Below are 12,575 nucleotides of genomic sequence, written 5' to 3'. Positions count from 1 at the left end.
TTCACCATTGAATTTCATTTTGTTAGATAGTGCCCAGTGTTCAAGTCTGTCCAGATCCTTCTGTATCTTAAGCCTGTCTTCTGGAGTGTTGGCTATTCCTGCCAGCTTGGTGTCGTCTGCAAATTTGATGAGTTCCCCATCTATCCCCTCGTCCAAATCGTTGATGAAGATGTTGAAGAGCACTGGGCCCAGAACAGAGTCCTGGGGCACCCCACTACACACTTCCCTCCATGTAGATGCGGTTCCATTGAGGACTACTCGCTGAGTATGGCCAGTCAGCCAGCTACGGATCCATCTGGTAGTGATGCTGTCTACACCACATTTTTCTATCTCGTCAAGTAGTAGGTTGTGATCTACTTTATCAAATGCCTTACTGAAGTCCAAGTAAATTATGTCCACAGCATTCCTGTCATCCACTAATTTTGTCACTTGGTCAAAGAATGCAATAAGATTTGTCTGGCATGATCTATTTTTGACAAACCCATGTTGGCTTTTAGTAATGACTTTGTTTGCCTCTAGGTGTTCATTGATTCGTTGTTTGATTGTCTTTTCCAGGATCTTCCCAGGTATTGAGGTCAGGCTGATAGGTCTGTAATTTCCTGGGTCCATTTTTTTTCCTTTTTTGAGGATGGGAACTACATCAGCTCTTTTCCAGTCCTCTGGTAGTTCCCCTGTGCTCCAGGATCTTTGAAAATATAGTTGAAAAATATAGTTCAGTGGTTCAGAGATCACATTTGCCAGTTCCTTGAGAACCTTGGGGTGTAATCCATCTGGTCCTGGCGATTTCAACTCGTCTAGGCTGGACAGGTGCTCACTTACCATTTTCTTGCCATTTTTCTGGCTGATCTATTTTTGATACACCTTGGAATTCCATCCCCTTCAATATCCATTTGGCCCAGTTTCTGATGTCCTTTAGAAGAGCTTTAAAAATCTGGTTTTTAATCTAATCAGGGTGATTTCTGATCCTCCTTGAAGGAATCTAGAATTTTCTTGTTTATATATTTCCTCAATACATTGCTATTGAGGTTTGATTGCCAGTTCTTATGAATGTTTGATTTGATTTATTACCACAAAGACGGATCATCAAATGTATGGAAACAACTGGAATCAGTAAAAATATTAGAACGTTTGTAGAAAAATAATGAATTAGTGGAAGAATTGGTGGAAATGAAAAATATGGGCTTGTGAATATTAAGAAAGGCATCTTCTATAGTGAGTCATTATCACCCTTATTATTTGTCATATCTATCTTCCTACTTTCAGTAATTTTGAAGAAAGCAATTTTGGCAACATAACGGCAAAAAATGCTAATAAAATCTCACATTTGCTTTATATGGATGTTCGGAAGCTTTATGGAAAATTGGAAATCAAAATCCAGTCATTAACAAATACCATAAGAATTTTTAGCACCGATGTAGCAATGGAATTTGGCTTAGAGAAATATGTTACAGTAGCAATAAATCAGGGTAAAACCATGAACACTAATGGAATTGAAATGCACAGATTGAAGAAGATTGCATAGACTGACTATAAACAGTATGACAAAATAGCAACAATGGTGCATTGGAAGATTTGCAAGAAATACCATTTGCCTGCAAGCAAAAACTGATGGAGTCATAAAATAGACAGGTAATAGAAAAGTAAAAGTAAAGTGCTCTGGAACTTTAGAATTTAAACAGACATGCACCTGCCACATAACACACCAGACTTAACCATTGTTGCTAAGAAAGACAAAAAGTCTAGATAGTAAATGTGGCAATAACTGCAGACAGAAGAGAAGAGAAAGAACTGGAGAAAATCACAAAATACAAAGACTTGCAAATATAAATAGAACACCTATGGCAAAAGAAAGCAAAGATAGTATCATTAGTAATAATGCCTTGGGTGCAATCTCAAAACATATGGAATATCACTTGAATACTATTGACATTGATAAAATCACTATGGGTCGAATGTAAAGGCAGCTTTACTTGAAACAGCATACATTCTTCAACACCATCAAACAACAAAAACTGCCTATCTCGGGTCCATAGGAAGGACTGAATAAATAGACAAAAATGCCAACATCTGATTTACTGTGCAATTAACCATAATATTAATACTAATTTCCCATCACTTGGCTAATAATGTTGTTCATCTTACCAAAATCTTGACTTTCAAAGAACAGGTTTAAAGTGGTGATTGGAACAACATCTAATATTGTTATGTGGGACTTATACATATGAGACTTTACAGACGATAAACCATCATTTTGAACTGTGTAGTGAAGCCAGCAAAGCTCATAGAGGAATGGCGTTATAAGGAATCTATTTTGAAAGGCCCAAAACTGCTATGCTGCTGCATTCTGGTTGCAATTCCTGAACCCCCTTCAAGCATAATTCTAGGCAATGAGCATTAGAGTAATCTAAATGGGAGGTCATTAAGGCATGAATTATTGTAAGTAGAGCTCCCCCCCCAATTAAAAAATAAATATAATTAGCATGCAAGATGTACCTGTCTGAAGGTCTTCCTAGCCATGGCAGCTACCTGCTTCCTGAGCAAGAGCCATGAGTCTAAGAGTGTCTCTAGTTTTCACTCTAACTTTGCATAGGGGCGGGCAACTCAGTTAAGGATAGAAAGACTCCTGGTCCAAAAGTTTAAAATCCATAACCATTTGGCCTTGTCGGGGTTGAGATGGGAAAGAACCTTGGTGGCATCCTTTGGTTAACTCAAGGCAAAGGTGTACATTTGGGTATCATCAGAATACTGATTATACCTCATAGTATGTCAATGGATAATCTCATTCAGTAGCTTCCTAGAGACAGTAGAGGATGTAGGGCCTTGGGTTTGATCTCTCCCGTTACCAAAGCTCACTGGAACCAGCCATAGAAAAAGTAGGAGAATCAACACAGTACTGTGCCTCTTGTTCTTAATTCCCTGAACCAGACCAGAAGAATGCCACAAGTTATGGTACTGAGAGCTACTGAAAGATCAAGGAGGTCCAAGATGGATGCAGACTGTAGCATAAGTACTCAGTACCAGCCACAGATTCAATAGAGAAGATAAGGAGGTTACTAGGCAGCAGGGAGGCTGGTTCACTAGAAACAATCTCCTCTAATCCCTGTAGTTCTACTTCACAAACAGGTCTTCATAGCTGGTTATCTGCAGAGCTGCACCCCAAAAGCCATCAGGTATCTCATTTAATTGCTTTATCAGCAGCAGTAGTGAATTTCTGTTTGAAAATCTCTATATTAACCAGTAATAGGATAACAACCTTTCTGCCTGCGTTGTGAAAACACCATAATTTGTCATTTATATTATCTGTGGAAAATAATTAATTTTGAGTTACAGTAATTGTTTTTCTGTCACTTTGTCATGGCTGATTACTATCAAAGAATTATAGGCATTATTGCCAAGGTAGTACACCATGACAAACTGGAGAAGAGCCATGATTACTTCACATTTCTCATCAGAGAAAATATAGGATTTTTTAAAAGGAAGAAATTATAGCAATTATTATATTCTGACTAATGAACAACATTAAGCAGTAATTATTGGTAAGAGTTTCCAACAGATATTTTTTCTATGAAGACACAGGTTAGATTATATCTTGGCTACATTTCAAAATAAGCGTACAAAGGAAATCTTGCCAAACATCAGGGAAAGCTCTGGAAAATATGTTAGATTTCCCAAAGGACTTCATTTATTATTTTCTATTACCGATGGCTTGCTTGTTTGTTTGTCCTTGGAACTATCCCCTGAATCATGGTGGCAATTCATTTGATTGATACAGTTAGACAGATCTAGCTCCAAATCCATACCTCAGGGCTCTATTCTCTCTCCATTCCTATTTAACAACAACATGAAACTGCTGGGGTGAGGAAACCCCTGGTCAAGTATCATCAATATTGATATTACCCAATTATTCATCTCCATTCTATGCTGATCAAGTAATGCTATCTTGGTTCTTTCCAGTACCTAGAAGTTATGAAGGTGCAGACAGGGAAGAACAGGGATTGGCTGAATCCAAGTAAAATCACGTGGCTCTAGGCTTATGGTCTCCAGATTTAGGAGCCACTCCTAAATTGCATTCACTCAGACAGAACTGGCATACAATTGTGGGTCCTCTTGGCTTCTGCTGGAAAAACAGGTGACAGTTCTGGCTAGGACAGTCTTATGTACCAAATGTGTCATTTCCTGAATCAGGAGACGTGGTCATGGTCATTCATGTCTTGGTCACACCATACATGGAAACTACTTGGAAGCAGCAATTGATCCAGAATGCTGTGGCACATACTTATTGATGAACATTATTACAAGTAAGCAAGCTGCCCTGATTTCCTTTAAACTTCCAAGTTTAGTTCAAGGTGCTACCATTTATAAACCCCTTCATAGTACAGGACTAATTTATTTGCAGGAATGTTTCCATTAATCTCTACTTGTCCCATTAGATCTGGCAGAGTGAGCTTGCTCTGGGTCCCTTCTATAAAATGTGAACAGGGGTCATCTAGGAGGCACATTTTTTCTATCATGGCAGCTGCCCTAGCGAATAACATTCCCTCTGATATTCAGATGGTCCTGACCTGAGTGGCCTTCCATTAGGACCAGGGTTCTTCCCTATTGGGCCAGAGGGTGGGATAAGTACATTCAGAAATGAAAGATCTTGAATGGAATATGCAATGGATTACCTGTTATTCTGTTATGGGAATTTGTTATGCTTTATTTTTTATTCTTCTAATTGTAAGCTATCCAGAGTTGCTTTTGTGAGATGGGCAGCCATATATAGTAAATGAAACAAATAAATACATTTATTTTATGGTGTCCTGAGAACTTAGCCTTCCATCTGAATCCTTGTCTTTCCCCACAGTTTCTTCTATCATTTGTTTTCCAGATAAAATTAAGAAGGAAATGACAAAATACGGTGGTTCCACAATATGTCTCTGTTAATGCCAGTAGAGGCTCCTTTCTGGAAGTGCCTTCCCTCCATTCTAGGATATGTATCAGCAAAAATAATAACAAACAGGGTATTCAGATAAGTAAAATCACTCTGGAATTAATTTTGACCTCATATGGAGATTGGAACAACATGGAAATGCTTTCTCATTGTTTTTGCTAGGCTTTCAATTAACCTACAACTATAGCAAATTCTGCTGGTCTCCCATCAAAGCACTTATCAAGTCTGGCCTGCTTTCCTTTTTTTTGGGGGGGGGGGGGCGGAGATGATACAAGAGGCATTCGTATGAAGACAAACAGTTTGGAATAGTGGGTACTTTCAAGTCACCATTAACTTCTGGCAACTACCTAGACAATTTCCTGCAGATTTCCTGATAAAATGTTCAAAAGTAATTTGCCATTGTCTCCTTCTTTCTAGGGATGAGTGAGTGTATGACTGGTCCAAGGTCACCCAGTTGGCTTCATGACTAAGGTAGAACTAGAACCCACAATCTCCTGATTTGGACCCTAATGCCTTAACCATTACATCAAACCCAGTCTCATAGCATTTTATGTTAGTCTCTACAAACTTGATCATTTGGGATCTTTTCAGAAGTCATCTCTGTAATTTTTCATTTACTGTGTACACCTGATTTACAAATAATTTAAGCACATATATCATGCTGCCACTTTGGAGCCTGAGAAGTGAAAGTAGGTGCTCATGGATGTAAATTTAACATGATGGATTCTATATCCATTTACAATGCAACAGATGAAGATGAAGCAATATGGAAATTTAATATAATCACCTGTAGACATTTTTCTCAAATTACCTGCCTCTGATCCTCTTCATTAAAAAAAATCTGAAAACACAGCTGTTCATTGTGCTTGCCATACATTAACATTCAATCTTCCCTCACATTCCTTTTGTGTGAGTACAGGAACATTTATTTTTTTTATAAAGGTAGCCTTATCTTGAATTTAGCAAGTAGAGTTCATGGGGACTGGTGGGAAAAACTTTTTTTGCCTTCTTTTCCATTGAGAGAGGTATTAGGATGTACCACAATCTTGTTTCCCCCCATTCTTTGCTGTATAAATCACTTTGTGCTCTCGCTTCTTTGACGTCTCCCATAATGCATGAAACTTTTGAATTATGCAGATTGAATGTGTATTTCTCAAGTAAAATCCAGTAATTGATATAAGGGTCTACATCAGCAGTCCCCAACCTTTCTGGCTTGGTGGCCTGGCGTGGTGCAGGAGAGGGGATGGTTCTGTGTGAGTGGTAGGTGTGTGAGCGTGAGCGTGCACAGCTCCATTTTTGTGAGCGGCAGGGGCATGCACCTGCTGCTCACAAAAAATGGAGGTTCATACACAAGTGCAAGTTGCCCGCCACTCATGGGAGTCAAGCTTTGCATGTGACCGCCGGTGCCCGCTGCTCATGTAAGTCAAGCTTCATGCTCTTGCCCACCGCTTATGCGTCCCGGTTCCAAACTAGCTGCAGCCCGGGGGTTGGGGACCTCTGGTCTACATCATCTACGTGTGTTACCTATATTCCACTGTTATAGTCCTAGATGGGTCTGTTCTATGGTCCAGATCTAAATAAAATATAATTCAATCTATCTCTTTTATACAAAAACTTGAATGCTTAAATGTTTATTTTTATTGGCCATTAGGAATGCTGATTAAAGATAATTACTCTCTCTCTTTCTCTCTGTAATAAGGTTGTTCATTCTTCTATCCCTTCTTTACATTGTATTTTTTTTTCTATTCAATATATTTAAATTATTAAACCTCTTCAAATACCTAACTTTTAAACAAACAGTAAATCTCCTTGAACTAACTAATGGAGAGAGAGGGGCAAAATAAGATGTGAATTGAATTTTTAATTAGTGGAGATAATCATTCTGTTGCATATTAAGTTCCCCAATAACATTAATTTTCTGAAAGTGAGTTTCTTGCAAATGTGGTGACTGAAGATATTTTCACTTGCATAAAACCAAACTGTTATTGTAATGTTTCATGTTACCAAAGCCACAATAAATTGAACTTGTGCAACAACTGCATCACAAATAGCCATTTTCAATATTCACCCCATGTCTTAATCAACTCTTAACAATATTCCTGCTCCCCACCCCCGATAAATGGTTTACTTTGAAATCCTATCTATGAGGAGGCAGACCCTTGCTGTTCCTGATTCTTCCAGATCAGCAGTGTTTTCATCATCTATTCTCATAGATAACCAAGTGCCCATATTTTTGGCAGTAAAATTAGACAGCATTACCTTTTTGCTTATTTAAAAATGGCAGTGGTGGTGAAGGCCAGGGGCTTCTTGTCAATGAATCCTTGGATGGTGATTTGTTTCCAGAAGCAGTCGCTGCCACTTCAACTGATTTCTTCTGAGCTACTTTGTCCTTTATATCTTCACTACTGATGGTAGATGAAGACATGGTATCAACATGCACTTTAGATGTGGGAAAGGAACACTTCAAGTAGGAGGCTGAATCTGCTAGATTTTCCCTGTTCATTCTGCTTTCCTTGGAGCCACTTAAATTGTAATCCGAAGCCCTGGTGCCTTCATTCCTAGTGTGATTTTCTTCTTGGATAATGTCCATAATAATTGGTTTCATTAAGGGAGAGTCATGCTCCCGCTTAGGGCTCTCCTCAGAGGCTGACGAAGCATCACATGATTCAATTATGAGCTCACTGTCCAGTTCAGCTTCACGTTCTTCCCTCAGGATGCTATACTGTATTGAAGGAGAGGCTGGGGAAGGTGGAGGACCTCCACCATGACTGAAGGTCATGTAGTTGGAATGGAGAACTTCTTCGGCAGCTAGGGGGTCTTCTGACACCAATTCTATTTCAGAATCACCAGATTCAGCACTGCTTGCTTCATTATCCAAGGGAGCACTTCCTGCTGGAAATTCTGTCAACTTGTTTTTCTTATCTTGTTTTTCTGGTACAACAGTTTGTGGTCCATGGCCTTCAGGATGCTTAAATGGGAAGCCCTTTGCTTCTTTAATGGCATTAATAAGTTCATCTTCAGAAAGGCTGCCCTTACCTTGAGACTCAGAACCAGATGGTTCTGGAATTTCAAGGAGAATGTTCAAAGTTAGGAAAGAAGAATGAACGTAATGAAAGAGAAACAAAAAAATGAGGGAAAGAGAAGGATAACAATTCTGGTTAGCAAAAATCCAATTTTATCTCTTCAGGAAGCAATCACATAATGTACTTATGCATGTACAGTACCTCCCAACCTTCAAGCTCTAAAGCAAACACAATGGGCTTTCTGTATTATTTCTAGATTTTTCATGTCTGGTGCTGAAGTTTCTCCTCATAAGAAGACATGACTTTACTGCTAACAATTTGCAAGTAATAAAGAAGTTTTAAAAAATACATGGTTCGTACAAAATATAAAAGTAGGTGTTTTAATGTGTGAAAACATATTGCTGAAAACAGAGTACAGGTGGCATGACTCATAAAAGCTTTTAAGGTGGGGAGGGCTGGTGTAAAATGGGACTGTGATTTGTGTATGTGATACATAACAAAACATATCTCTCTTTTTCTTGAGTATAGGATTTGGTGCTTAGTGTGATATTGTATATAAGTGAATATTTCATATTCCATGAAATAAATGTATCAACTTTGTGGGCAGTTGCCAATTACTTCCCCTTTCTTGTTTCCTAAAGCTATATAAGGATGGCTAACTTTTGTAGGAAAAAATTGTCCATGGATCTAAATGGCCAAAGGGGACAAAACAATTCCACAACCCATCATTAGATGTGCTTGGAATCTTCCCTTGAGACAGATTTTGGTTTTAATTTTACTTCCCCTTTTAAAGATTTCTGGAGCTGCACCATCTTTTCAAACCAGTGGAGAAAAAGATCTCCACTGCTGCTTAATAAGCCAGAGTTAAAGCTGGCCAGCTGGGGAATTCTGGGAGTTGAAGTCCCCAAGTCTTAAAGTTGCCAAGGTTGAATATCCCTGGCATAGAGCTTTTCTACATAACAATGCCCTTAAATTCAGAGAAAAAGATTTAGATACTAAAAGCACCGCCAGTACTACCTATCTTTATTGTACTATGGCAATGTAGCCCTCACAGAATATAACATTGGGTACTTTAATGGAAGGAAGTGGTTGTGGGTTTCCAACCATCCTTTCCCCTATACTACCCAGGGCATCTGCAGGATGCACAAAATGGTGGGTGTTGCTGTGGATTGAGGTTTCTCTATGTCATAGGGAGCAATGTATAATTTATGAATTATTTCGGTAACCCCCAGATGTGTGTCTTCAATACCTAGAATTCTCCAACCAACATGGCCATAACTAAGAATTTAGGAGTTACATTCCATCCACCTGTAAAGTACTCTTATTGGGGAAAGTTTAATTGCAGTTATTAGTGTATGTTATCTGAAGGGCACAAAGAAAAAATATCTGCTGAGAACTTTGTGTGGCATCAAGAAGGGCATCTGGCCAGTAAATGCTCAATTCCATCCAGTCAGCCTGACTCTACCCCAAATTAAGGGTTGTAAAAAGGGAGGGTTTTTTAGTGTATGTTATCTGCAAATCTTCCTCATCCCCCTAAATTATTTTTGATTGTACTTTGCTATGTAATAATTTTTTACCTGTTCCTGAAGAAGGTGGTGTAATTGAGCCTGGGCTGTCATCTTCTGGCTCAGATACTGTCACTGTAGGAACTATTTCATGGCTTGGTTTGAGACCAGCTTCTTGTTTTTCAGGAGTTTTCTCCTTTGATACAGGCACCTCCATAGTTTCTATCTCTGTCAGTGTAATCTTGACTTGTGATGTTTCTGAGGGGCTATACTGGTGGTCCAGTAGAAAAGACGAGCCCTCTTTAGTCTCATGTTTTTCACCAAATGATGTCCCTTTTGCTCCAATCTTGTCCTCCATGCCTTTATTAATCAAGCTGAAAGGACTCACATCTTCCTTGACTGTGTCACAGCTCTCTTGGTATTTAATCTCTTCTGATCTACTGATGTCCATGTACTTGTAGGATTCCGATTTCATCTGTTCCACTGGATCAGCTAAAATCTTGTTGACATCAGTGGATTCTGCTGGGGTCATCTCTATTCCTGAATCAGAGCTAAACAGCCCACCTTGGGCATGAATTCCCTCAGTGCTCTCTGAAGGGGTAACATGACTGTCCTCCCTGGAAAGATTTCCGGTGAAATAAGAGGAATCTTGAGGTGCTGTATAGAGTTCATCAGAAAACAGAGAGGTGTAGAGGGAGCCATTGCTTCTGTCTGATGTCTTGGAACTACCATAATCATAGAAGTGAGAGGAAGCCAATCCTCCTAAAAAAAGATAAAAGAAATAAAATTTAATCCAAAGGAAAATACTATCATATGAAAAACATCCATATCATCACATGGCGGTAGGTGGCTTTGTCTACAAGCATTTTGTTTGAGTTTGGTGTAGTTACAAAACTATGTTTAAGTATTAGTGAATGAGTGTGAATAAACACACTACAATCTTCAGCCAGTTTATCTAAGGTACTTTCAGACAAACAGCTCTCTGCTTTTCAACATCTCTAATTTTATTTTAAAACACATCTGAAACTGATCCAAGGTATTCTGACTATTTTGATCATCAGGATGCAAGGATCATAGATTCACGGGCATGTTTGCAAATATAAAGCCTGAAAGTAACTATCAGCCAATCAGAACTTTGCATAAGTACCATAGGGGGAAAGAAAAGAAGAAAATAAAATAAATTTCTAGCATTTATTTTGACTCATTTATTCAAACTTTCAAGCCTACTGCTATACCAATATTCCGGGGGGGGGGGCACATTTCTTTCAGAATAGAAAACCCTTGCCCGGAGAAAAACAAGGTATAAGAATAAATGTAAAATATCTGCAACAATCATTATATTATTTGATTACTAAGGGGCTCATCTTATTCCAATACCAGGAGAGAGCCAATTTTCCTTCAGAGTGGAACTCTTTTTTGAAGAAGGTACTTAACTGGACTAGTTGCACTCTACCATCTAATTCTTTTGAAACTTCTTTGGAACTGATGGAAACTTCCAGTCCCTAATCAGTATAATCTTTGCTTGCTTGTTTGGGTTTCCTTGCGTGCAAACCATGGGAGAAAGAGAATAAAAAGGAGCACTAATACTAATCAGCTACTAATAATTACAATAATCAATCACTAAAACACAACAGATTGAATGCATTATATTGAGAGTAATATTTGCAAGAATTTAACCCAGTAACTCTCATAAAGCTAAAGGTGAAATCTTTATTCATTGTTACATGGTAGTTCATATGAGTTACTCTCTTTCCTTCTATATGCCATAGAATTTTGATTCTTGCAGATAGTGTTTAACAAAATATGGATTCCCTCCTGGATGCAGTATCACTTGCATGAGACAAAGCTTTGCAAAACATTTGATAACTAGTTCAATACAGTGCTGGGGCTATAGAGGTTTCTCACAGAACTAGGATAGAAACAAAGGCAGCCAATTGTCTTTATGTGCAACCATCATCCAGTAGGCCTAATTTTTTTCAAACAATATAATCATAAATTTTAACTATTCTCCTGAAGGCTCTCCCTTCACTTGCCATTCCTTCAGCTATACCTCAACATTACCTATCCGTTTCTAGGAAAGGAATGGCTACTACCCATAAACATTTCCAACTGTTAAGAGCTATGCAACAGATATCAGTGACAATGGGAATAGACTGAATGTGCTCCCTCCCAGCTTCATCTCACTCAGCTTGTACTGAAGTAAGAAGCCAATTTAGTATAGCAGCTAATTCGGACCAGGAGGTGGGAGACTGAGGTCCATTATATACCACTAAGCCATGAACCTTACTGGGGGACTTGTGGCTGTTGCTGCAGAGAAACGTGGTGAAATTAAAATAGTACATAATTCAGAGTTAAAGGTAACAATATAACAGAAAGAAAGATTACTGTATGCAAAGCATGGTCCACAGTAACAAAGTTCTGATTATTTGAAGCTGGAAACAAACAGCAAGACATAATCTTCCCAAGAAACTTTTGGCTATTTGAGAAAAAGAGTGCTGGGTGGGAAAGGGGAGCACACTAGCCTATTTCAACAAAAATGCAAATACTTAAAGCTTCTGGGTTGCAAAATGTTCTGCATCCCTTTGGGCAAATAACAGTACAGCAGTTAGATTGGTAGTTTATGCTATCCTGAATCAGCAGGAGTCGATAATTCTCTGCAATAAACTTCATACAGATCTGAGAGAAAATCGAAAAGTAGTGCCTTAGCTCTCTGAATGAAATTCATGAGCCTATTCCAAGACAATTAAACAAGAAATGTCACCAATCAGCCTAAAGGATTTTATTCTGTGAAATGAGTGAAGCTACTGGGCATGAATGAGTGCCTGAAAGGTCTGCCAATCTAGAAAAGGGATAAACTTAATCACAATGCTATTGTCCACATTTAACTAGTTTGAAAGGCCGTTATGAAGCATTTTGTGAAATGCTATGTTGAAAGTTAAGTTATTGTAACAAATATGTGGAACATGTACAGCCTTCTCCAGCAATACTGAACTGTGGGATCGCAAAATCCCGGGATCCTGCGCCTGCAGGATGAACTTATTCCTCTCCAGAGGAATGGACTGGTGATGTACGTTGGCCTAAACCAACGGGCCTTGCTTTAGATCAGGAAACACA

General features: G+C 38.7%; 1 protein-coding gene across 1 annotated transcript in view; it reads right to left on the bottom strand.

The window, feature by feature from the left end:
* RTN1 (reticulon 1) overlaps positions 1 to 12,575 on the bottom strand; it is a 116,116-nt gene that overhangs the window by 38,211 nt on the left and 65,330 nt on the right. The window contains exons 2-3 of the mRNA XM_015823822.1: positions 9,534 to 10,223; positions 7,193 to 7,993 (exon numbers count right to left, since the gene is read on the bottom strand). Of these exons, the coding sequence (XP_015679308.1) occupies positions 7,193 to 7,993; positions 9,534 to 10,223 (1,491 nt within the window). The remainder of the gene's footprint in view (positions 1 to 7,192; positions 7,994 to 9,533; positions 10,224 to 12,575) is intronic.

This window comes from Protobothrops mucrosquamatus, unplaced genomic scaffold (genome assembly GCF_001527695.2).
Source record: "Protobothrops mucrosquamatus isolate PMUCROS unplaced genomic scaffold, P.Mucros_1.0 scaffold2004, whole genome shotgun sequence".
In the NCBI taxonomy this organism is placed as follows: Eukaryota; Metazoa; Chordata; class Lepidosauria; order Squamata; family Viperidae; genus Protobothrops; species Protobothrops mucrosquamatus.
The sequence above is the reverse complement of the archived record's forward strand: the minus strand, read 5'-3'. Positions and strand labels throughout refer to the sequence as shown.